The following is a 27,615-nucleotide window of genomic DNA, read 5'->3' on the forward strand; positions in this document are numbered from 1 at the left end:
CGGGAACTTTGAATGGAAAACGTGAATGAAGATATACCGGGTACACGCCTAGATACGGACAACTTTTTCCTTTGTCGCGCGAAGGATTAACAGGCGAAAGAGGAGTTTGACTATTTACAGGCCGATCTTTATCGACGAGGTTGTGTCAGAAATACTTGTCGCTGTTTGCTTAGGCTTGAATGATGCATACGCTTGTTGCTAGACAAATGAATGTACATATATACCAACGTGTCTGAATCTGGCCGTGAAATTCCAGGTAGAAACAGCGACGTACATTACGACGTGTATTACGATATATCACGACAGTTACGTCACCGTGTTTCCATTGAAAAGTATAATCGGTGGAAATAAATCGAATCTAACATCGTTGGCTCGTGGCATTAGCAATCGCGTTTGCAATGAACTTGATTCGAAGTTGCTTTGCGCGAGGCCTACCAGGTTGAAACTTACGAGACGGTATAATTGCTTTTGGCGGAACAATAAGTACGCTCATTGTGCCAGGTGTTTAGAGTTCCGGAGAAGCGCAAATAGAGATTGTCGTTGCGTCGATTAAACGTTTTCGTTGTAATTTATAGGGCGTGTCGCGTAACTCGATGATAAAGTATCTTGATGTTTGTTAAAATGATTTGAGGTGGTGTTAGATGTAAGTGCCCAAGAAATACTCTCGATGTTTAACAATATAATTTATTTGACAATCAACAGTCAACAATCAACAATCCCTGCTTCTCGACTATGTTTGCTTCGTTGACACACTTGATCCTTCGCACTTCGCTTCATTACGATATCTGTTAGCTTTTTCGGAACTAGAATTTTCCAGGGTTCAATATATCATCGATGTTAGTGAGTAATTAGATTATTCGGGGGCTTTCTTTTATATTCGTCCGAATATCGAAGACTCTTGCCATTTTTAGTTTGGTCTTCGTTGGTACGTAGATATCTGAAATATAGCCGTGTCCTTTCGGACGACCTGACCTGACCTAATGCCATTAGGCCTTGCTTTTGAAAATTCTACTAGGCCAGATCTGGTGCACGCAGGTCACTTCAATGTACATTCTTCGTTGACGTATGGTATCTGTTAAATGAATCTTTAACAAACATCCAACGCCCGGAAATATTCAGGAACTTGAAATGCAATCAGTCGATCGACCAATGAGTAATCTGCCACGCCATAAACGATGATTCATAATTGCTTTTACCGCAATTGCTTCGCCATTGTATTCATCGCAAATACAATTAAATAAATTAGCCGAAACAACGGTATCGTGTCGTCGTTGCAAACAAATTAAATCTCACTCACCCATTTCTACTCACAGTGGCGATCTATAAAGCGAATAAAACGCTAGTCGTAATTGCCTTTGTTTATCTGTTAACGTTACTCGAATTGGCAATTTCTTGGGCACGATGATCTCTTCCTTAAACAAATCCCATAATTTCTAAATGGAAAAGTTACTCGGCTATGATAGAACACGAAGAGACGAAGAGGCGCTGATCTAAAGTTTGAAATCTAAATCATCGCCACCGACAAGTCAAGTTGCTCGTGAAACAAACAAAACACCTTACCCGCGACTTAATTAAACTTTTTCGTCGGATTGCCGTCAGGAAGCGCGTTCTGCCGGTTCGCAGCTCGGCGTGTGCTCCCGTTAAAATTCAACGCGCGTTGCATGCATGATAACGAGCGATCAGCATCCGTCGGTTCAGCTTGGTAATTCATGCGCGCAAAACTTCTCCACGGAAATTTCAAATATCCGACGCTTGGTCTACGTCGCGACCGGTTGCAGCCATCTCTTCTCTAAAAGGAGAAAAAAAAGGGAAAAAAGAAAGACAAAGGAAAAGAGCAAAAGAGAAAGGGTGAAGGGGAGGGGGGAAGTCGATTCGCCAAAGTTTTCTCATTGTCTCAGAGCGCGGAAAAGTTTCGTTGCAATTCCGTGGAAGATAACTATCGACAGCTCGTCGTACTTTGCCAGCTGCTCGCACCCGCCATCGAGCTTCATTTGCAACGAGCTTTTAACGTTAATATCGTCCCACCTAGGTTCGCCGTTTTGGATAAAGAAAATACCGGGAACAGGTTGAACGTGTTCGTAAGCGATTTATAATCCACAGGCGTGATTTCCTTTTTATGCAGCCGCGATATTAAACGGCCGGAAAGCTTCTTGCGCAGCTTTTAAGCGACTCTGCAAGAACTTGAAAGTTTGTACCCAACTATAAAACGATATCGATGGAACGAGACCTGGATTAAGGTAGGTTTATAGATATCCGTTTAGAAACACTACGTCGCTTTCATTAGGATAGATAACATCGCGTGTAATTAAACGCGGTGCTTTATCTACGAAGCGAGACACGTACACGTTGATTAAACGACGAATTTTTATGCATTTATAGGAAATTTATGAAGGCAGAAATGCAAAGAGTACGACAAAGAAAAATATATATAATATATAAAGTATTCAATGTAAAGTAGATAGAAAAATTGTTATGTCGATTTTTATAAGCAGATTCATTCGACGATGTTCGGACAGCCTTGCCAAGTTTCAAATTACATTTCCGTTTCGTTCCTGGTCTTCGAGAGTTTCCCTTTACTTAGAGTACTATTCAAAGGAAAGTTCTTCCTCGATCTGGGTCTGTATCCTCTGTTCCCAACTTGTACGAAGTATTCCTAGGCGACTCGGTAGGAGGTAATTTTCGCCGCTTACATTGCTCTAATTACCAACTTTTATTCCTACAACTCCGTTCCTTGGGGAACTCCTTCTCTCTTCGATTACTAAAATTTCTTCGATTCTATCGCGGATGATTTTCAGACAATCTTTTGTGTACCCTACGGTCTTCGTTATCGGGGAATTTGATAATTCGAGAGGAAGATACGAACATAAACGCGAAAAAGAGGCGAGGGAAACGGTAGGGGTTAAAGCCGGAGACTCGAGAAATATTCGAAGCAACGGTAATTTCAACAGGAAATATTCACGGAGCGGTAGCGCACTTTTCTCATCGAACAGGCTGCGTTTTCCAACCCCATCGTCTCGTTGCAGAAGCGTCTCGTGTCTAATAACTGTAATTTACTTAGCCGAGAATCGACGTTTAATTACGACTACTTTCAGGAAACGTTTTCAATCGTCCGTATATCTATGATATTCCACGGAGAAGTTGAAATTGCACGAATTCCAAGTACGATCGTTACTACGAGGCTGCGTTAATAGATAAGAGACGAGTAGATAAGCTTTATATCACGTGCACCGTTATCTCTTATAGTTACCGAGCTAGGAAAAACGAAAAAAGAAGGTGGAAAGATACAAATTATCGTCGATGAGACAGATCGGTCGGATCGTTGTTCGAATTCATAAATTCTTAAGAAATAAAATCTCCGATGTCGCGGAGATTTTCTGCGTCGTTGGCGAGTTTTGTCTCGTGGAGGAACGCACGGAAATAATTTGACATTTCGGAGGAAGAATCGTGGCTAGCCGATGATCACTACGGAAATTACACAGAGGAAATAATTACTCGCACCGCTCGTCGTTTTGATTTTACGCGCGATTCTGTAAACACTGCAATTATCATCGTTCGTATATACTACGACCGTGCGAAACAGAAATCAGCGCCAGACTGTTTAAACAATTACGTGGTCTCGATAAATCATCGAGACGTCGCGTGAAATCGTTGATGACTCGCGATTTCTATATCGTCTGGACATTTCTGTATTTCCTATCAAGTAATTCGCTAAGAATTACGTGCAAAGTTTACTAAAAATTTAAGTAAATCTAGAGACTTTTGGAAATAATATAAAAACAACGAGTGGAAGATCAGTGGAATAACGTTTGCATCAAACTAATTAGTAAACGTTGATTAACATTGAATAGGCAGCCATACGTATGTGATTTGCGGATATATTCTTTCTTTAGCTTTTAGGTGAGAAATTCATACAAAGATCGCAAAAATGAAAAATTCATATTCTCACAAGGGCATAGGTATCGCATATAATGATCTATTTTGTTGGCAACTAAGTGATTGCGGATTTTGTCATTACCACCTAATGACAAAATCCGCAATCACTTAGTTGTCAACAAAATATGTTGAGCAACGTTGCTGATATTTCAGTCGACGTTTAACTTGCAACATTCTCTTATGCAATAATTAATCAATTTTTTGTAATAAGAGCTGCAGTAGTTCCGTGTATGTTATTTATCGGAATAATCACGATTTTTCTCGTGAATCGTTGCGACGCTTGGAACGTGACATAGAAAGGTCCCAAGAATGTCACGTGTAACAACACGAAGCGTAGTAAAAGGCACACTCTGATAAGATAATCTTGATAACTGTGAAATCGTTGACCGCGCGTATTACCGGGCAAATAGGAAATTCAAGTCGTACCTCGTGTTCGACTTTTATTGTAAATCTTCCGAAATCTTGGTACGAAATTTCATCGTACAGTTGCGATCATATTCGTTTGTCGCAGCCACGCTCTGTGATCTCGATCGATCCAAATTTAAAGCGTTACACAGATCATCATTGAACGCAATTGAAAACAATTGAAATCCTCTGAACGAGACATTAAGGTCCTCCAACAACGAAACTAAAAGCAAACCGTTTTGTCCATGCTGCTTTATCGTTATTTTCATTTTCTCTAAACGGTGGCGAATTAGAGCGAAGGAAGTAGATCGTCAATGTCCACAAGGGAATCGTTCCAATAACATAATTGTCCATCCTCTGCTCCATTATTTTCTTTAATGCCCAGCAAATTGCTTCTATCTCTGTATAAAGACCAGTTGCATTGTCATTATAATCGATACGTGCATTGTAATCAATTCGTTGTGGATTACTGTTATTTAAACTAAGCACACGGAATAGAATTTTCCCCACTAAGTCATCCAACATGTAGGTTTCGCTTTAGCGTCTGGCCCTTTTCACTTGGCTCGAGCTTGGATTTGAAAATCGAATTCCTGCTCCATCTATTTTCGTCTACCTGAAATGCACATCCAGAACGTGCATCGTCTACGAGATAAAAATTTCCTTTCCGAAAGTGATTACGTACCATATTGTGTACAAGTATCCTCGAACTCGAGATCGCGCAATTCTCATAACAGCCCAGCTTTTCCAAATTCGTTCTGTCAGACATCCCGCGGGGACGTGTCCATATCGTCCAAACTCGAGGACAGTTAACTGGAATCAAAACGAAAGGTCGGTACCAGCATCGCCATCCTTGCTTCCGCGAGGGTGGACTCGTTTCGGACGCGATTATTTGCCACAAACAGTAGCCGTAGAGGAAGGAAGTACGAATTCTCGGTGATGACTGACGGAACCGTAACACGGTAGTCTAGTCTCTGTCGCGTGGACACACAAACGATGATGTGCGACTCTTTCGTGGGCCGGTTTGAAACACGGCTCGTAAATGTTAATCACCGTTATACCCGGTGAGGCTAATCCAGGTCGGTTGTACACCGCGTTGGCTTCCCTCCCAGCGGAGTCGAGGTGATTCCTGCAACAATTTCGGGCTTGTTTGTTAATGCAGCGTGCACACGAGCGAACGGTTCCCCGCGCTACGATGTATTTAACCTTCGTTGCTGTTGCAATGAAAGATGCAGGTGGAAGCAGCGCGTGGAAAGTTAGAACCCGCGTTTCTCTGACCTGCGAGCTATTTGTCGAGAACGCTATACAATTGCTCGTGAGAGTATTTCAACGCTTGCCGTAAAAACCTTTGACGCATATATTACGCGTGTTACGTGGAACGTCTTGGAGTTTCGTTAGCGCTGCGATATCGCTGAAGTTTGAAGATTCCTTCATATTTAATATGAAACTTCGATTCGATCGTAGAACCGATAGGTGATGATAGTCGATGATATTATTTGCAATCGAATCGCAGAACTGTAATTATTGACAGAGAGACGTCGCTTAATCTGTCCTTTGAGTTAGGCTTAGACACGTGTAGCATCTTGAGAGCTAAGTACCGCGCTTGACAATATTTGTTGAGGTGTCGTGCATAAGGTGTCTCGTGTTAATCAGACTCTGCAAATATCTTGAAAATTCGATATGATACGAGACACGCGTTTCGCCGTATTTATATCGCGAGAAACGTTATTTTCTATGAATCAGGCAAATTACGAAAGATACATGCGAGGTATATTAGTGGTACCTTAAATTGTATTAGTCGACGACATCGAGGCTATTCCAGATCAATCAAACGTACATGCGTTTCCAACATCTAATCTGATCACCATATGCATTCAATTTACGCGATACGATTCTACTTCCGATCGAAATTCTCTCGCTCTCGTGAAATACCGCAAATAAAAACTAACCACTCTCAAACTTTCCAATCCTTCTGTTATCTGTCAAAGCACAGCGCGATTGTAATCCAAATGGACCACTCCGTGCATTGTATTATATAAATCTAACAATTTTCTATGATTTTGAACACGCTTCGTTTATCTGAATATCTGCAACGTAATCGACGCTCTCGTCATACGAAAGCTATGCACGTGGATCTGCACGGAAATCGCTCGATCTTGTTCGCCGGAATGACCTTGTGGATATGCTCACGGATCGCACTGCTCGATGGAATCTGTTGAAATAATTACGCAGCATGGCAAAGCAGAGATGCTCGCACGAATAGTTTCGCAAAGTTATTCAAACAGCGTGCCGCGATCTTGGCGGAATGCACGGCCACCTGAGAACGAGTGCACTTGTTCCCGCGATGCAACCTCTGATGGATCCGAAGAATTTCATGCTCGAGCAGCTGGATGCCTTTGTGGCGTATGGGAACCACGAAAGAGCAACGTCACAATAAGCAATGCAATTGCCGCGGTAGCTTGCCACTCTTTCCTCCTTTAATTCCAACGAAACCGCCTGCGAGCTACACCGTGTCCACTGATTCCAGATTGTCAGAGAATTTCGAACGTGATTTAAGATTTATAGCGGATGTCATGTTCATTAAGAATGAAAAGTTTTCATGAAACTTTGGAATGAAAGCGTAGGTGTGGTTAGGGTAAGGAGAAACGATTTTGAAATATTTATCAAAGTTTGAGAAAGAGTCGAGCGAAAAAAGAAGATTCGCGAGTTTCCTTACGAGCGGAGTAATTTTGAAATCTGGTTTAAGCGAGGGTAGAAAGAAAGGTCGTGGAAGAATAATTTATGCGGCTGAACCCACTAACCGAATCGTCGACGATGCAGACGAAATTTCACCCTCGAATTTCTTTCGCTCGAATTTTTATCGAATAAAGTTTCAAGCGTTTGACGTTTAACCAACGACTCTACAATTAGTAGAGACGTTAAGAAGTTTATGCAATAACAAAACATTACCGGAAGTTTTTCGAACTTTTTGAAGCCTAGAAAGTAAAAAATTAAGCTCGTGCATATGGGAACTATTCGTTTAGATTCTGAGGATTTTTTTTTTTTTTTACAGGACCATTACAGCGCTTGCATAAGGCTCCTTGCATTTTCTATCATTAAATATTCTATGAAATAAGTCCACCATAAGCTTGTAGGCGGGTAATGCATTAGATATCACTAGCCAACTCAACTATTATCCTTAATCCCATGTGGGACCACGTATACCTCAACTGTTGCAAACCACGTTGCAACCTGATATTTACAAGTCTGCCTGACGAATGAAATATTCAAATCTAAATTCGCGAACACGCGGTATTATCTCGTAGTATTACGATATAAGCCGCGAAAACGTCGAAATAACACGATGGAAACGTTCGAATGGTCGAAATTGTGCCCGCAGAAGTAACCAGGTGTAACGTAGTTTAAAGCCGGCATGTGGCAGCTGGCCTTTTCCCACGGTGTTCACGGCAGCCCGAGGAAGTTCAAGAATGGACTGGACCATCGTACTTCCCTTTGCTCCACCTCCGTCGTTTTTTTCACCTATTTTGTCCGAGGGATCCGCTCTTCTACGGTCCTGCGTTTATAATTCCGACGACGACGACAAAGAACTAACTGGGAATGCAAAGTAAGAACCCCCGTTTCTGAACGTTTTTGTGGTCACAGGACAACGATACCTTTGAATCGACGGTTTTGCAAACACTTGTTAACGTATAGATACTATCTGTCCTGAAATTATCTTCTAAGAAGAGATCATTGTTTTGTCCTGTGAAAAGCTTACGTTTGTTTATGGAAGATCGTTTTAACGTTATACTTCGTACGTAATTTGATCACTGTATTGCGAATAAGATTGCAAATAAAAGGAGTTTAACGTGTGTCGTTCCAAGTTAAAGAAGTTACGTTAAAAAACATAGGAAATGGATGAGAGTAGAAACGTTGGGAACTCGTCATCTTTCAGAAAGCGAATATCACTGAAACAAGGAAAAGAAAAGACGGTGAAAGTAGGAAGAGATCGACACAATCGATGACGGCGTGCAACAGAGGAAGGGGATCAATTTATGTCGTGAACAAGATATCGAATAAATTCTAGTTCGACTCGGATCCATGGAAGATTCTAATTTTAAACGACACGTTCGACTCGACTCTGGCGATATCTCTAGCCTCCTATGAATCTCGCAGTATACATGAAAAAAAGACAAACTTTCTCTATTTTAAACGATCGCCTCCTGTTACATTTCATTGGAACGAGGAAAAGGCAGAGAAGATACATCTAGGAAGATGGCAATCGACGATGTCGTGCAGCTGAAGCTTCTACTTGCAGCTGGTTAACCTGTATATCAGATTCTACCGGAAATCATCAATTTTCTACGACGTTAAATGTATTAATATTCTACTTGCTGCTTGGATTCAGAACGAAATCTCCTAAATTTTATATAATACAATTTTATATATATATATAATATATAATATATATTATATATAGAAAATATTATACGTAGGAGGATATCGGGTCCGTAAAGAAGATTCATCTGTGTTCACGCATTCATCTCAATTGCAAAATTCCAGAGGATATCGCTTCGGACCGGGAAAATGATATTTCGTAGTCTGCCGGTCAGATTCGGCGGGTATAGAGGATATTATACATGGGTGTGGCTGTCGAAATAGGGGTGGAATGGAGGAATAGAACCCGTAGCGGTTTATGTAAATCAAATGCTACGCGTAGGGATGCCGTCTAATCAAAGATTTCTCCTCTACCCTACTTCCAGTTCGCTGAAATTCAATCTCTTGAGCTTACATTGTGTCTTTGTTTCGTCTTCCTTCGATTAAAACTGTCATAATGTATTTATGCGGGTATTCTAATTGGCCTAGCGCGTCTAACGTGCCACGGTATTACGTAATTGTAACAGATAATTTTGCAGCTTTGATAATTTCAGTTTAACAGAATTTTAATTCAACCGGTTTAAATGCGGAAAGCTGAATCTGCAACGGAAGAGCTTTGAAAGTTCCTAACCACTTCCTGTGCGAAAGTTTCATAGCTCAAGTTACTCGACATCCTTCCGAAATAATCGCAAGGAATAGTGAATCGATAATTATCTTAAAAGACGATAACACAAATAGAACAATGACGAACAAGCGAAGGAAGGAGCATAAACGCAACAAAGGAAGAAAAGACGAAACTAATATAGGGAAACCGATGTTCGATAAAGCTTCGGTCCTATTCGTGGACCTATTCGAACATAGCTGCCGGAGGGTAATAGTTCGTTAAAAAGAATCTCGAGATGCTTCCGGAAGAGGCACGTGTTCTTGTCGGGTATCGTCGTCGACGAGAGCGGAACGGAGCAGCTGGCACAGATTTCATTAATTAAGCGCTCGTTGCTTCCACAACGGCGCTTCGAACGTAATTGAATCAGTCCTGGCAAAGCGTTTCGGAGAAGTGACAAAGACTGAGCGGTCGAGAAAGAGAAAGAGAGCACATCATCGAGCAGCGTGACGTATCTAACAAAGATTAAACTGCGTCAAGATCGGCCAATTCGACTCGAAACTAAATGGTATCCGGATCGTATTGGATCCACCTTTTTGCGCGGTGGTTACCGGTTTAATTGCACGTTAAATCGGATAATCGGTTCGCGTCAAATATAACAGCATTAGCCGGCTTTCTTTCTATCGCCGAGCGTCGATTTCCCTGATCGATTCGCCGATCCGCCTCATCCTCACGGAACCTTTAATTTTCCCTCTACCCGAGAATCACCGAGTCAATTTCTACAATATTTTCCGTATACACGTATTGGTTTAACGTCAGATTGCTTTGGCAGTTTCAATTAAACTTGAAAATATTGGAATTCGAAAGGAGGGAAAGGAGAAGCAGAAGCAGAAGAAGAAGGAGAAGCAGTTCTTAATCCGCTGACTCTTTGGTGTTACAGTTCTCGTAGCATGTCTTGACGAGTAGGAGAGGCTCTTCAACGGGGTTTTCGGCAGACAAGGGTTCTCCAAAATGGCGGGCGGTCAGCAGCTTCCCGAACAGTACACGGTTCCGCAGCTCGCTAGGGTCTTCCACAGCCTGCCGCACCTCAACGTCTCTCTCCACTCGGTCAATAACACCTTTAATCCACATTCCGAAATCTATCTCGAGGTAAGTGCAAATTTGTCTTCTCTGCTGTTTCTTAAATTTTATCCGAAACCTTTCGGTTCTTCGACGAGAAACGAAACTCTCATCGGGATATTATCGTATCTCGTCAATTCCTCGACGATCAGAAGAAATGCGCGAATCGTGTCCACGCCACCGGTAAATTTCGCCTGGGTCAGCGGAATAAATGGCGTATCGCGTGGTTAACAGAATCGTGATATCAATCCACCGGCTCTGCTCTCTAGTTAGGGCAGTATACGAAAGCAATCCAGGCTCGATTCCGTTTTGGCCAACGTACAGAGAGCATTCCCGTCGATTTCAAGCAAAATGTTCCTCGATGCTTTCCCCGTCCTAAAGAAATGAGAGATTCTTTGGCAATGCTCCGTGAACCGAGCATTCGTCGAGATAGTTACAAGCGTTGGATCCGTTTCTGAAACGAATCAAAAAGTTGTTTGGCTAAATTTGAATCTTTTGGAGATGTGGTGGTTCGATGGAATTCGTTGTACATGAGTAGTACAATTTTTATTAAGCTTAATATTAATATTTTAATATCGATGTATGTGTAATACAATATATATGTCGGAGATGAAAGGACATCCCCAGAAAAACCCCAATACCCTAGTCCAGACTTTTACTATAGCTACACTTAAGTAATAAAACTAAGAAATAGTTTTAATGTTCTAATCCGATTTTATGACGATGGGCTTGGGCTCGAAGTGACATAACGGGTCACTAACGTAGCCACGGTCACGGGAGGGACGTGTACCTAACAGAGGTATGGAATAATTATATAGCTCTCTTTAAAAACAAAGATTGACCCGAGAGGTGGGGAGAAGAATATATAAGGGCAGTTCCACTTGGACTGTGAGTTCATTCAGATAAGTTTTACTTGTACGTTGAGTTATACGTGTATCGCATCGCATTCGTCATCCCGTTGACCGTGGATTCGTTATCGAACCTGAATTCATTGTCATCAGCATCTCGACCATCCGATCGTCCCTATTACTTGTAGCCTCTTGTAATAACCACATTTGTACCAATAAATATCAGCTATAACTGATGGTTCGTCAAACGCCCAAAATTCCAAACTTAACCGGACATATATAAAGTAAAAGCAGCATATCCTATCTTAATCAGATTATCGTTCGATTCGAAGCTTTATTTCGTCTTATTTGCAGTTTCAGAGAAATATGAAAATTGATTGCGGAACGTTAAATTCTTTGTTACATGAAAAAAAATCATCCTGTAATTCGTGGTTCCAGTTAGCACGTTAATTAGAGTAATCGTTTCATAGGACGTTTTAAAAGCTATTTGAGTTCGAAAATTGGGCGCCGAACCCGCTGTGCGTGAAATAACCGTGAAATCGTCGAGCTCGACGAATCTTATTAATTCTCTCGTTTTGTACCATTTACTCTGGAAATTAATTACCGCGTATAAAATCTGTGGAACTCTGTAAAATAACTAGTGGAGAAACATATTACGTCTCGTTCAATTCGAAAGCGACCGCGACTATCCGTAAAAATATTTCCTTGAATCGTGCTAATTAACAGAGGCGCGCAATCCTCTAGTCGCAGCAAGATGAAATTACACGATGTTCCAGTCCCATCGGACGTTCGAATCCTCGTTTTTCCACTTATTTTCTTTGCCTCTCTGCCTCGTATTTTATTGACCATCGCCACACGTCCGTCGACGAGAGTGAATTGCCTCGTGTTCCCGTGTCTTTCGACGAAACTCTATACGAATGAACGATAATGACGTGTTAATCGACTGGCATTCTTTTTCGTCAACCGCGCTGGGTCTACCTGGATCCAGTCGCGTGCCGCTCGTTTCAAATCTGAAATCTTCACCGTTTATCGTTTGTCCGCGTGTTATTCGCGAACTGACGCAAACGCGTTCGTGAAACGTGATCGTATCGCGATAGTGTGCGAATAAAATGTTAACGACGTGCACGTAAAGTATTCGCGAACTGTTTATCGGTGAATACGCCTCGTAAAAACCGTTCGAGAGGATGAAATATCTCGATTGACAGACGTAACCTTTTCCGCGAACGTTCGACGAAAGCGGGAAAAATGACGGTGACCTACCCCGAAGGAAACGGGTATCCCAGACGCCACGAAACAGTTCCTCGGTACGTTTTTTTATTCGGGCGAAGTGTTTCCAGTTTCTTGTCCCGTCCAGACGGATAGCTGTCCAAAAGGTAGCTGTATCGAGGAAAGAATCGCGCGGTTCGGCGTAACAAAGTGGAAGAGAAAGAGAAAGAAAGGTGAAGGAAAGAAGAGACAGGACACGGCCGGGATGAGAAGCGAAGAGGAAAAGGACGAAGAGAAACGCAGCTGGATGCCACGAGTGCACGAGAATCCAAGCTGTGTGTAACTGGAAAGCACAATGGCCGGGAAAGCTCAAACAATGCACAAAGGCTTTCGTATAATACGCCTGGGGCAACGTGTGGGCTTTAACGGGCTCGAAACGTCAGACCGCTAACTAGCGATGGGCTCAAGACACTTCCAATCGCTTCGAATAGTATCTCCAGTCAGTCACATGATATTTCCGAGTTAACGGTTACCGAATTAGCCTGTTATCGTTCCGTCTTCGTGATCCTTCAGAGGTTTCCACAGTTAGATGTGAAACTAACGCGAACATTGATCGTTCGTTTCACGTGCCATCACTGTTATCCTGTATCTTAATTATTAAAAATAATATCAATAACTTCGAGATTTCTAAGGTCTTCGAAAATGAATCGAACCATTACTTCGCTAAACTAAAAACACGAAACGGCGAAAACCAATGTAAATTACAAAATTTTTTATCGAAACGGTTGCGATCGATGTTCATTGTGAGATACTTGAAACTACGTCGCATTCAAATTTCAATCTGTCAACGTACGATTATATTTCCATATATTAATAAAATATCGTGGAAGAATAATCCTGCACTTTTACCCCGACAAAAGTTACCGAACGTAATAGAACAACATCGATATTTCACGTTTCGGTACGAACCTTTCCCCATCGCTGCTTACGCGGTATTCTCTCCCTCTACCACAGCAACCTCTTGCCCCGTACTCCAAAAGCATCGGGTTCTCGTGCCTCTCGACAAGAAGTACGATCGCCTGGTGCAACGTCTTTCGTTGCAGATGTCGAGGGCATGGGCAACATATTACTACGGGATCAAGACGAATATCTCGTTGCGTTTGAGCAATTCGATTGTCGCTCGTTCGCGAGATTTCCTGGGAAAGAGGTGCGTGCAACGGTGTTCACGTACATTGATCCTTTTTCCTATAATCGGCGAAACGAACGCTGTCCGCCCAATTATCGTAGCGGCAGGTGCCGGATAACGAGAGCAACAGGAGGAAGTAGCACGTGTTTTGACAACGTTCATATCGTACGAGAGCTCGCCATCGAATTGTGAAATTTGTATAATTTTCAATTTCGATTTGGGGACAAACTTTATGAGTGTGAATATTTGTGCCAAGTAATTATTTGTTTGCACGCTGCGTCAGCGATGTACATAAACCTTGACTGCAATATAAATGTACGATCGCATTTAATCTTTTATTTTCTTTCTTTTTTTTTTTTTTCTTGTTTCAATTTCATGAAATCGTTGAAAAAAGGTCGAAGGAACAAGAATGTGTAACGACCTCGATAAATTCGCGAATAACAAGCATTTGCCGGTTAATGAGCACATCCATATCGATACCGATCGTGGATTACGCTTTCATTACCGCATACAGAGCGTTTCCTGTTTCCTGTTCCAGTTTCTCATCAATCATATTTCTTGTTCATGCGTTTTCAATCATCGTAGATTACAGAGGAAAGATTCCAGTTTCTCTCGCGTCGTTGTTTCTCGTATCCAGCTTTCCTTCGCTTCCTCTTTTGTCTGCCATTTTTCTTTACCCCCCTCCCTCCTTCCCCCGCCTGTCCTTCCACTACTTCGTTGCTGCTTTTTCTGCTTCAGTCAACCGGTGGATATTTCATTTTTCCCTTTCTTTCAGACTGTTTAACGTTTTCTTTCTGTTCCTTCGTAAGTTCCATTAACGTGCCGTTTTATGCGCTATTTCCGCCATTTTCTGCCTTTGAATCGAAACAGATGGAATTACCTTCAGCGTATAACGGAATTAAATAATATAGATATTCCGCTTTTCATAATATTCCTTCCCAGTATCGTCTGTTCTGTATCAAGTTATACGCTATATACCTGAATGAACGTTCGAACGTCTTTAAATTGGCATAATATCGGCGGATCGCTCGAAATCGTTCAACGATCGTACGAACCGTCAGAAACGAAAAGTGAGAAAGAGGAAGAAAAGAGAGGAAGGTAAATAGCGTCATAACGTGGAACGTTCACACTGGCCTGGTTGATCGTAGTATATCGGTGACATCGAAAGCGTGCGAAATTTAGCTGGCATGCACACGCAGACACGTTACTCTCGTATGCGTCGTCGGTAGGGTAGTCAGCGAAGGAGAAGCCTCGAGGAAACGCCTGTCTGAGCACCCTCGACGCAACACGAGCTCTGGTAATTGGGTCCCCGGCTATTGTTCCTGCTGCTTGAAAATATTTCACGAAACGCCCGCTGCAACGACACCGCCGCGCCGGGTAATTAAATCGTGAGATGGCGTTTTGTCGTATCTTTCATCGTTTGTATTCTAACCTCCAATTCGACCGTAGATTAACGATCTCTCTCTCTCTCTCTCTCTCTCTTTTACCACCTCTACCACCTCTGTCTTTTTCATTTTCGTACAAATCGGTTTGTAGAAATTACCGTTTCATTACGCAAATTTTCTTTCATCGTATCTTGTTACATTGCCATGTTAAATAGACAATTTCCATAATGTTTGAAGTTGAAAAAAGAAAAGAGGAAGAAAGAACTGACGACCTCTGGTATCGAAGTGCGTGACTGCCTTAAAGAAGGGCACTGTACTTTAGTTAAGAGGATTTTTGTTCCAAAGGTATCTCACGTACTTACAAACGCCTTGAAAGAAATCGGAAAAAAGCCCGGGTACGACGACCCTGCTGGTAACCCTCTCTCGTTCATTCTATTTTCAGATTAGCATAACAAGCAGATAATATGACACAACTTAATTATACTGTCGCAATTTAAAGAATTACCATACCGTAGAGGTTTAAGCCAATGTACGTGCAAATAGGGATATTATCGATCGAGATTAACGACGGGAGGTATCTTAATTAATTTCACATACGTCCATCTCCTCGTAACGAGTCATTTTCTTTTTATCCATATAGTAACGAAACCATGTCATTCTCAATGTCCACGTTTGATAATTAAAATGTTCAATACCCTTTCCCATGTATTTAGTAAAATTACGCAATATTCACTGCGCAATTATTTCCCTCCCTTGATAGAAAGTCATTTTCCGTGTACAGAAAATTCGTTCCGATGGATTAACTACCGTAAATTACGTTTTATGTAACGCAAAGTACTTACGCGACTTAATCGAAGTATCGAATATTTCAAAATAGTCGAAAGTATCCAGAGATTTACACACCATGTGCCTCGATTGATAAAATCAGGGAAACAATTCAGATCAACCAGCGATTTTTGCCAACAAATTTTTCAAACGTTTCCGAGAATAGATGGAGTTGTGATTGCCCTCTCAACAAGACAAGTCTCTCGGCACTGCAAAGAGCTTGTTTAATGTGGCACAAACGCGGCGGATTTTTCTGATTAAAGTCGATTTACAACGAACGTTCCTGCTAATTCCACTGATCGTTGTTCGGGGCGGGCTCCTACTCTCTTTCCCTCTTCGCCAGTCACTCGAATAAATGCGTCCGAGTTCTTTACGCGTCGACGTTCTGCCACGGACACAACGAAAAGAGAAGGAAAGGAAGTAGAACGTTTCTACGATTCGTCGACTACGAACGTGGCGGCTACGTGGTGTAAACGTGAAGAGGAACACGAAGTCGCACGTGTTACGTTGCGACACGGAACAAACAGAATGGTGTCGAAACACACAGTCGAGATCCTTTTCACTTACGAACTCGATCATTCAAATTCGAGCAGAGTTTTGTAACGTGACGATATAAAAGAACCAAGTATGCTAACAGGGCAAAAGAAACAACGCGTTTTTCGAACGATGCAAGAAGAGAGGGCGGTGAAGCCCGTATTTACTCTTTCAGAGATTCGCGAGTCTCGAAAGAGAATTCATTTGCGATTTTATGTGCTACCTTCCTAGACAACCGGGTCCCATGAAGTTCGAGCACGCCCTTTCCGCACGTCCCTTCTTTTCTCTCTCTCTCTCTCTTTTTCTCTCTTTCTCTCTCTCTTCCTCTATCTCGAGTGCACTTCCGGATTTATTCCAGAGCTTCTGTCGCACTAGGTGCAACGACCGTCTTCAGTTCGTGTTCCGTAAACTGTAAACAGAGGCTTGCTGTCTAGACGCGATTCAGGTCTCGAAATTCGGCCACTCTTTCTACCTCTATCTTTGACTATCAAGCTTCAAACGAGAGTAATTAATACAGTAAGAATGGCTATTACAATTCATATTATATCTGTGCTGTAGCTGCAGCACAGAAAATGCTCCACGATTTGCAACGCAACCAAACAGAAATCGTTTCCAAACCAACTTCTTTGCTTTCCTGTAGTATTGATTTTCGAAAAGTTTGCCTAGAAAATGATCTAGGTGGATAATGTCAAGAAATCGCATTAGCATAGAAAAACTGCATACGTTCGATTCTTCCGATCGTAGAGCAACCGTACGTGCGAAATTCAGCTCGACGCGCAACGAGGTTTGTTTGGAAGAAAAGCATATCGGTTGCCGGCTGGGAAATGCGCCAGTGAAAGAAAGATTTTCCATAAATTCACACGTCTCTCTGTATCATTCGTCTTCAACTACTCGAAACTGTCGCTGAAGTTCTCGACAAAAGTGAGGAACAGATATCTCCCTGATGGCTAGCATCACGGTTTGCGATCATTTTCTTTTCTCTGTCTCCAACTTGGCGACACATATCTGCTTTTTCTTTGCGAATCGGTTGTGCTACTCGGTACCTCGGTATCGTTGCTGGATGACTCGGTTTCTCTGCCACCGATGATCGTTCGAGGATTTTTAAGGATGTAATTATCTACATCGAACGCGATATTTAAGATATTTTACGGGTTTCGTTAACCAGTTAGCTGTTGCAACCTCTTTGAAAAGTGTGTACCTAAAATGTGTCGCGAAAAGTAAGCGATGACGAGTATACTCGTCAAACACAGAGTATATGTGATTATTATAATAGAGAATTGAGTAATGAAATGACTGTTTTATTTTCCTTATGCATGACGAGTAAACTCGCGTCACAACACAAAATATCGCCATTTCTTCATGACGAGTATACTCGTCAAAAACGTTCTTCCTTCTCTTATACGAATCGAGGTAATGAAATAGTTTCTTGTCAGAGGAATTCCATTTCTATATTTGGAAAAAATGTAAAACATCAAATTGGTGATATCTTCGTTATATATTTTCAAACTATTGTATTCGACTTTGCTTTGTTCGCGTCGCTTCAGCAATTTCTTTCCAAAAGCATTGTTCGAAACAGTCGAAATGGACGAAATGGATGTTTTCAATATTCATCACACGTTCTGAAATATGTAACACTCGCAATCGTGTTGTTCAGTCTAGAGAACATTCGCACCAATTAAATAAATTATACTTCAGTTTGTTATTAACCGGCCGGTGTAATAAACTGACAAACTGACTGAAATTAAAATTCGTCTCTCATTTTAATTTCATTATTGTCCTTATATTCGAACCGCTTTAAAAAGCCCTAAACTTTGCTACGATTTTTGTGCGACAGTTAATATCCCTGCGAATGAAAATTTTGCCGTTATCGCTGTTTGTTACACGTGGAAACATAGAGACAACCGGCTTCCGCGAAAAATCACAGGCATCGAGAATTATAGGCGAAGTTTATCGATGTCGCGTAAATAATGAAATGCAATATGTACATACACCGGTCGATGTAGCCGGTTTCACGGGGTGGCACGCGAGCCGCGAGGGTGGTTGACCCCACGGTGGCGTGCAGGCCTTTGAGTAACACGACAGAAAAATCAAATCTTCCGCGAGTCACAGCAACAACGACAGTGCGATACACCTTTCGAGCGTACTAAGCTTCCTCGCTAAACAGAATATGCGATAGCACTCTCCGCTACGCGTTAATCCACCCTTTACCAAACCAGATGGATTAATAGAATAACGACGATAAAAGTTATTACGCAGCTGATAACGACGACACGATTTATCTTTGTTGGATCACGGTGCCAATATAGCTCGCGTGAAAAAATTCAATTGACCATCGCCATTAAAAAATAATTTCAGTCGTGAAATTCGGTTATTCCATAATAGTCTCGCCTGTGCTTTTTCGATCCTGGATTTTTGAATCCTATCATCTCACAGAAGCCACTTCGATCAATTGCATAAATCGAAAAGCAAAGAAAGACGACAATGCTAATTGTAAAAACAATGCATTTTGCTAATTTGCCTTACCGTTACTTTACTGTTACTCGTGTCATCTTACAGCGAATGACCCCGTGGTAATAAATAAAAATGAAATTGACCAATCTGGCTCCTTAGAGGTTCGTATTGCGTATAAAGAAAACTCAATGGGTAAAGAAATGAAATTTCAAATAACAAATATCCATCCGTCTGTCGATAAAACGCATTTACGAGGACAGATTCTTACGAGGGAAGTTTCCGCAGTGTCAATAACGATAACAAATACAGCAACTTGTAGCGGCGATTTCGAAAACTTTTCAATCTTCCCTCGTAATGCCTAAGATACTGACGGCAATCGACGATCGGCGATCGGCGAGCATTCTGGAGCACGTGAATTCACTATGATTCACTCGGTGTGAGTCACTGTACGGCGAGCGACGATCTTCGCGAGACAGGCGGATCACCTTTCGACATCCTTGCAGGCAGTTAATTAGCGCGAACAAGAGCAACAAGCGTGTTCTATAGCGGCGTTCGCTAATAATATGCTCCGATCGAGCGTAACCGGTGGTCCCGATTAGCGCACGCATCCGTCGGCGATCGGCCGCGATTCGGTTCAACGTTCGCGTTATCGGGCCGGGAAATTAAGAGAACGTCGAGTCTAGTCGCGGATGTCCGCGTGGTTACTGGAAATACTCGTTCGCGTCGCATTTCTTTTAGATCGCCGCCGAGTGTGACGTTCGTGTTCTGCGTGGTGATACCTCGTGCTCCACGATATCGAGACGGTTATTGCAATTTTTATGCGTTCAGGAAGTCGAGTTTTAAGCTTAATTAACGGTACTGGTCGCGTGAGCGGCAGCTACGAATAATCATTAATTAGAAAGTAGCTGGGAAGCTTCTCTGATCTCTCTCCCTCTCTCCCTCCTCTCTCTCTCTCTCTTTCGCTCTCTAACAAGGAGTCATTAGCGCTCGCAGGAAATTTTGGAAAAAGAAAAACGAAAGACACGAAAGAAAACGGAGCATCCCGGCGATGGTTTTAGATTTAATTAAACCTCGAGATTTCCGTCTACGCCGAAAGAAACACTACTCGAACGTTAATTGCCAGAAAAGTAAGGCGAATGCAAACGGTGATGCGGGGGGAGGAAAAACGGAAACGATAAAAATGAGATAAGGAGGTGGTATACGCGAACGGTTTTATTAAAGATGCACGGCGATAACTAACGTTTAACTTTAATTAACAGAGTCTCGGGATACTTGGAAGTATCCCTGCAGCCTGGTTAATCCTGACGTTGCTGGTGCTCCTGGTTTACCTGGTAACGAGATGCTGCGACCGGAAGCCGCGCCCCAGGAGGTCGATAACCCTGCTGAAGTGTTCGCTGGCCATCCTGGCGTTACTTTGCAGCGGAGCTGTTGCCGTCGGCCTCTACGGTAACGACGACGTGCACAACGGTTTGGTGCAATTGGTGGCCGCCGCAAAGAACGTCGATGGTATTCTCATGGGTGTACGGAATCAGGTTGGTCTGCCATCACGAGATACGTCTGTCTGACACGGACTCTCAAACGTCCTCCTGCCCGATTCTAATTAGATACGCTCCGATGATGATATCGTTATTTGCCTCGTTCCAATTACATAGGCGAATATGTCGATTCAGAATGATAATCGATGCCTCGAAATCAATGGCGAACTTGGAAGAACAAATTATGGATGTTTAAGATAGCGACGTTTATGTTGTGCAATGAAATAATTAATCGGAGTAGATTTGTTGGTTCTTTCGAAATTCAATTCGTTGGTTGATGTTTTACTCGATCTATGCATTATTTTTATCTTTTTTTATCGTATTTATAAATTAAATTAAATCGTTTGGAGAAAATGTTGTTTTTAGAGAAAGATAAAGGAAACGAAGAATGTTATCTTACTACGTAATGCAAGAAAGATCTTTCCTACTATTTCTGCTCTCTAGCGACGTTCAACGACTGCAAACCTTCGTTCCGTTCATCTTCAGTAGTCACTTCTCGAAGGAAACATCTCGTCCACTTCAACTTTCTTATTACTACTTGTTCCTTCGTATATTCATGTTTACACTTTAACCGAAAAAATAGAGCTGCAACTCGTTCATAATTAGTTCACGGTCTTGTCTTCTTTTCCTTTTTCTTTTTTACATTTAAATGTTCCTTGATTAGCGCTTTTAATTCGGGTCAAGAATAGCGAGGAGTTTGCGGACAACCGTAATGGAAATAAACCTGAAAGAAGAGAGACTCGTCTCGTGATAAATAATCCGATTTCCAGCCACCAAGGAGATTCCATTTTTTAATTAAAGATCTTTATCTGACGGACTTAATTTAACCGAATCGCCGTAAACGGGATTAACTTCGTTTTTAAAGAATTCGGCGAGTGAATTATCACTCGTGTCCTAGAACTAGTGATTACTTCAATTATTTCCGCGGTAAAGGAAGAAAACATTTTTTTTTTATCAGTTTTGGAATTATAGCATAGCGTGATTTTATTGGACATTCGCAAGATCGAGCACGATAAAGATGTAAGACGATCCACGGTGCCATTTTTCGTGCAATAGCGTTCTATCTTCATTATTATAAAAAAAAACTTCAACATTATAATAAATTCATTTAGTTTGAATAGGCGATTAAATCCAAATTTTCAAAATCTTGACTTATGCCAATGTGATTGTCTGCCATGCGAGAGGATAAAGTTCATTTGTCACCTTTATGCTCGCTTCATTCTCACAAATTACCCTATTAAATATGGCTATCCCGTTAACACTGTGAGTATTACCTTGGCGGTTGAAATCACTTAAAAGGTATTTGCTTTTCAAGACCGACACCATCGAGACGACATTGAAGAAGAAGGTGCAGCTACAGTTGACTGCCTTGGGGGACGATTTCGATGCCCCCGTCAGCAATAAAACCATGCTCGGTCTGCTGTTGGCCGCTCTGCAGAGCATGAAGCAAAACACGAACATTGCCGTGAACCGCAGCTTCGAAATTCGAAAACCGTTGAGCGGAATCAGCTTGGCTGGCGCGATCGGGATGGGAGAGAAGATAGAGCAATTAAGGTGGCCCGTCACCATGGCCGTTCTCAGCGCGCTACTCGTCCTCTGTGTGGTGCTGGTCGTCGGAGTTGCGCGACATTCCAGATGCGTTCTCATAACGTACGTGTTTCTTTTCTTTCGTATGTCTGGCAAAAACCGTGCGAAAACAGGGTTCTCCTGTCCGACTGGATTCAACTCTCTTAAATTACTACGTTTTTGTGCCTTCTCGCAGCTGCAAACGAACGAACGAACGATGGTAATCTTACATCGGTAAATTTCAGAAACGTCTTGACGATGTTAAAAGTTAGAGATAGGATGAGAATCGCTTTGAACATAATTCGACAACACGATACGATAATATTTCATAGTATTTCACGGTAATGTGAATAAATATCAAGTAGAAATGTTTGAAAAATATGGGAATAATAGATCGATTAGTTCTGGTTACTGTAATAATCGTTCGCTTTGAAATCTTCTTTTCAGATTTTCCGTGTTTGGATTATTTGCGGTGATAGTCTCGTGGTTGATGGCTTCGCTGTATCTCGCAACTTCAGTGGCCTTAGGTGATCTCTGCGTGTCCCCAGACGGTTACCTAACCAGAGCGGTACCGGCCACTCTAGCCTCCGAGGTTCTTTCGTATTACACGCATTGTGAGAACACGCGCAATAATCCATTCAGCCAGAGATTAAACGACGGTCAAATCGCGGCAAACAACATGAGAGACAACATGAGTACTGTGACCAGGTTGGCACTGGAACTATTCAAGGAACAACAATTGCAGCCGAAATTGACCAGCCTTTCGATCGACGTGAACACCGTAAACAAGCTCATGTCGGGATTAACGACGTTACTTGATTGCAAGCCTCTTCACAAACAATACGTACATGCCGCGAAGAGCTTATGTCATTTAGGATTGTGAGTTTGGCACTATTTTTTATTCTTTCGCTATTTAACGAGGGTCACGAGAAATTGATGTAACTATATATGTACATGTATCATAAATTCTCAGAATGATACGAAACGCGAATGTACGATTCAAACTATCGATCGCGTTGTTTCTATGGTATTTTGTGTAAACTGTTTGCCTGCTGCGAAATGATTGATCGCGGAAGGTTAAAGCACTCCATTAACTATCCGAGATGTAATTAAAGAAATACCGTAACACCGTTGAAATTCTTCAGATACGGACTAACTTTCATGCTGTTGGCGAGCTTAGCCGCGGGACTGTTCTTCACCGTGCTAGTTTGGGTAGACTCTCACACTTGGATCTATATTCGAAAGCGGTGAGTGTGTACGTTTAACGCAACTAAAAGATACAACGCGCGGAGTATGATTAACGAGGACTTTGTTCTAGAAGAGATTACCATCAAGTCGATGAGCAGGACCCGTATCTACCGCCATCGGCAGCTTCGCAGGCGATAGCAGCGCGGACCCTTCGAGGCCAAGGGTCGTACCCGCCTACAGCCCCTTCTGTATTTTATCCGAATGCTCATGGCACTCAAAATACCATTAAGCAGCCTCTCTTGCTAACGCCGCCCCCGCCGTCCTACGCTACTGCGACTGCTCGAGCACGTCAGCTGCACGAGAGCATGCTAAAGTTTGTGCATGAGATTTTATTCGGTTTCATTTATTAGCTGTCGTCTACCTTTATCGTACACGAACCTTCCGGTTGCTCAAGTAAACGTCGGTTTAGGGGGAGAACGCTCAACGAAGATAGTTATTAGCGTGGAAGTTATCAAGCCATAATTTCGAGTTAATGGGAAGACCGTAAGTGGGCTAGTAAGAACGTGAATTTAAGTAGTACCAGATTATTAAACTTCAGCTTCATAAACGGGCTAATTATGGAGCTGCATTTAATACGATAAAGGTTGAACGTTAAGTGAACTGCGACAGTTCGTCAAATTAATTTTACGATGCGGTTTGAAGTGGGATTTAGTTTTATGACGATTGTTCTTTCGGATCATGCGATGGGTGTTAAATTAAGTTTAGTACAAAAAGTTGGCACTTAATCCCTTTTCATAACTGTCATCAAATTGAAGACTTGATGTGAGAACCATGAAATTTTAAACGGATCAATTGTGAATTACATAGTTATTTCATATTAACGAACGTACAGATGTTACATCAAATCTTTACTTGTTCGCTTTACATAGACGATGTGTTTTTTATTGGATTTTATGAGATGCATTAATTTTCTATTTTTACCAGTGTGTTGAATCAATTCAGTTTACGGTTTACGATGTGATTTGTTTATGTCGATAGATACTATGTTAGGTCTGAATGTTGCTTTAATTGTTCACAACACTCTGGTGGCAATAATGCAAACAATATGGTACAGCTATTGATCTTTCAACCTTTACAATGAAATGAACGAAATCACATAATCGCTTGAAGACGAATTAATCATGGTTATCGCCAATTATATTTCAGGACAATAACTGTACAATCGTTTGGTTTCCTCTTTGGTGTTCTTACAGCATTCTGTCAGTTCAAATTTTTTTAAATATTCATATAGATATGTTTCTCAATTTTCTCCATTACTTTTTCTAATCGATGTTTAAAGCAAGGAAGAGAGTTCGTTTTTGCCTTTTTTTCTATACATGAAAACATTAGCGATAGTATGCTTTTGCGCGTGTTTTCATTTTTCATAACGTTCATGTTTAGATTATTTTACGAGATGAACGAATGATACAGAGTTTTCTTGATAGGAATTAGACATCAGAGAACCGTCCGAGAGAAAGATAATGCTGCAACTTTGTTCGTTTCGATTTGCCATTTACAGAGGTGGGGGTATTAACGGGAGCGGAGGAGGCGGGGATCACAAATCGTCTCAGCATAATCAGCAATCGACAGGTGGACGAGCTGAGCACCGTTCTGGGCTCGGAGATCAACCTGGCCAGTACGCGACTTTGAGCAAACAATGCAAGACCCTCGAGTCCAGTGACTTTTACTGAGGGCACGCCCCCGCAGGGCCCGGTAATTTCACCGTTAATCTTTTCTTTAATTTAAATACAAGTTTCAAATTTTGAAATGAAGATTCTGTTTTGGAATCGTAGGTAGAGAACCACCTTGGACACCAAGCGTGGCGTCCTTCACCGGTACCCTGTCTCACAACTCTCACGGACCTGCTCATCTGGCCACGTTCCAAGACTCTCGCAAAACACAGACTCTAGACCCGAAGAATCTAGCGAATCTAAAAAGAGGCCCGACTCCAGCTTGGAATCAGAATCGCCCGTTGCCACCAAATCCCAGTAGTCAACCGACCTGGGAGTTCGAGTCTCGTTCGCAGACCAATATGAATCAGTTTCGATCCCTGGTGCGAAACAAGACGCCAAACATTCGGATTCAAGACCAAATGCAAGATCAGGTGCGAACATTAGATAGAAATTTCACTAGGAATCAGTTCAACGGTACGACGCAAAACAATGCTGTACCAAATATGTACGGAACGTACAATCGAGCGCAATCGAGGCAAGAAAACAAGTCAACGGTGGCGACGTTGAGTCAAGTACAGGGTAGCGATCCCAATTTGTACTCCGTAACAGAGTTATAAAATCAAACGACACACCAAACGCATAAAAACTGCCATTATTAAGATTTTTGGAATATCGTCCGATGGAAAGTTCGCTGTGGTCACTTTCATTCAATGTCTATTAAAAAATTTAAATCGTCAATGCACAATATCATTGTCCCAAGGGACTCCTTTTGAAAGCGACCAAGCACCAACGTGCATATTTTCATATATGCGTTCTTATTTTATACGCTAAACCCGAAGAAGAATGGCTCAACCGTTTGGTAACTTTTGATAAGAATCACGAACATTTATATACGTTTAAACGTAAGATTTCATAAAGGGTCTACGTTTTAAGAGTACAATCGGTGGAAACTGCGGAGCTAGAGTTTTCACCCATGCTTTCCGCAACGATATTCAGAATTTTCGGGGAATCAAAACAAAAGGGGAGAAAGAGTAAGATCATACATGTTTTGTAACTATACGATAACCATTCGCACATTTAATATTTCTCATCAGTTTCACGAACGAAAAGGATGAAAAACAATAAAGGAATTGCTATACCAACGTGTAAGAGTTTCGACGAAGATAGTTGTGCAAGCAGGAGTGGCGACAAAATCGAGAAGGTCGGCGAGTAATGTGAGTTAGGAAAAATGGGGGCAAAAAAGAATTTTAGAATCGCAAAGATCACCAGCGGGATGATGTATACCGCATTGTAAAAATTCGCGCTGAAATTGAAAAGCGATTAGAAAAGGTAAAAAGGATTCATTTACATTGATAATCGAAGTATATTTACATGAATATTACTATATGGAATTTTCCTGTGGAAACTTGGAGAACACTAATACGATCACTTTTCTTCTTATCGTTTATTTGTTCGAAACAATGAATATTTAGACCTGCGAAGTCTTGTATGCCCGAGACTTCGTAATTGTATATCATGTACAGTTATTCTTATCATTCTACGTTAGTTTATTCTGTAAATGATTATTGCTTCTTGATCGAGCAGACGAATGATAGGTTATGCGAACAAAGAAGTTGATTGCCATATTTATTATTGCTTGTTAATTATTCATTTTCATTAACATCACACAAGAAAGCACAACTGTATACATAAAGTATTAGTATGTATAAATCGCCTACAAGGAAGATGCAGAGAACACGTTTATCAGGCATCTTTGAAGATGCTGGAAATTTGTTAAGTTCCGTTTGAACGTTTCATGTTCATGGAGATAATTTATGCTGTTAATTTTTAGTCGTTATCGTGGCCTACTACTTTCTCTTATATATAATCGTTCTAAGCTACGTGCATCGTTACTCGCCCACGCAAAGTCATCTCATTCCGACATTTCGGTTCCGTCTCCTTTTAAATTAACTATATCGTACCGAGCTGTAAAGGTGAAACTTTTTGAACAACTTTTTACACGAATTATACGGCGATTATACCAAATGTAAACGATATTCCACGACACAATTTTTATATACTTTTGTATACTTTTTATCGAAGAAAGCACGAGACAGAATTATCATTGATTTTTCGGTGAACCATCTCAGTATACAGTTTATACGTTTGCGAGATAAGTATATACATATTAACATAAGAAGTTACCGCACGAAATACAGAACGAGTGATATGAATATATAAATATATATATAAATATATATATTATATATATATGTGTATGTATATTTATCAACGTTAATATTTAAAGTTCGCAACGAGACGATGAGTGTTCGTGAATTTCTATCGCAAAATACATCACGATGAACCGAAACGAGAAAACTAACGATAACCGTTGAAGAAACGGATTAAAAAGAAGAAACAAAAAATTCTGCCAATACTCAGGCAAGCATACGTCTTTAAGTACAAACACGGTGAAAGCGCAAGCGTTATGTACGTCAGGTCTTTTTTCATTTTTTATATGTGACGAAAGTTCTAGAATCATCTGGTGTATCGATATCGAGTATCCAGATTGCATTTCACGAATTTATCCTTCGAGCCAGAGGAATGTTGGGATCTTGAAGGATAGATCGATGAGAATACCAATTAATCTATGATTCACACACACACACGCGCGCGTGCGCGCCTACACACACACACACACACACACACACACACACACACACACACACGATGTTAACTTAGATCATAAAATTTGAACGAAGGAATTATCGACAGTCAGAACATTTTTT

General features: G+C 41.5%; 1 protein-coding gene and 1 long non-coding RNA gene across 10 annotated transcripts in view; one reads left to right on the forward strand and one right to left on the reverse strand.

The window, feature by feature from the left end:
- LOC126865193 (protein tweety) overlaps positions 1-25,205 on the forward strand; it is a 40,412-nt gene extending 15,207 nt beyond the window's left edge. For 3 of the 9 annotated variants that reach the window (XM_050617436.1, XM_050617418.1, XM_050617427.1), the window contains 8 exons: positions 10,233-10,441; positions 20,106-20,378; positions 21,697-22,031; positions 22,395-22,826; positions 23,093-23,194; positions 23,266-23,508; positions 24,694-24,887; positions 24,968-25,205. In XM_050617436.1, coding sequence (XP_050473393.1) covers positions 10,304-10,441; positions 20,106-20,378; positions 21,697-22,031; positions 22,395-22,826; positions 23,093-23,194; positions 23,266-23,508; positions 24,694-24,865 — 1,695 coding nt within the window. In that variant the 5' untranslated portion in view covers positions 10,233-10,303 and the 3' untranslated portion in view covers positions 24,866-24,887; positions 24,968-25,205. The other 6 variants (XR_007689468.1, XR_007689469.1, XM_050617464.1 and 3 more) reach the window with 6 other exon arrangements.
- Positions 671-16,866, reverse strand: LOC126865370 (uncharacterized). The gene is made up of 3 exons (XR_007689519.1): positions 15,879-16,866; positions 5,021-5,464; positions 671-4,951 (listed from the first exon to the last, which is right to left on the reverse strand). It is a non-coding gene; the product is annotated as an uncharacterized LOC126865370 (long non-coding RNA).
- Positions 25,206-27,615: the final 2,410 nt, after the last annotated feature.

This window comes from Bombus huntii, chromosome 1 (genome assembly GCF_024542735.1).
Source record: "Bombus huntii isolate Logan2020A chromosome 1, iyBomHunt1.1, whole genome shotgun sequence".
NCBI classification, from domain to species: domain Eukaryota; kingdom Metazoa; phylum Arthropoda; class Insecta; order Hymenoptera; family Apidae; genus Bombus; species Bombus huntii.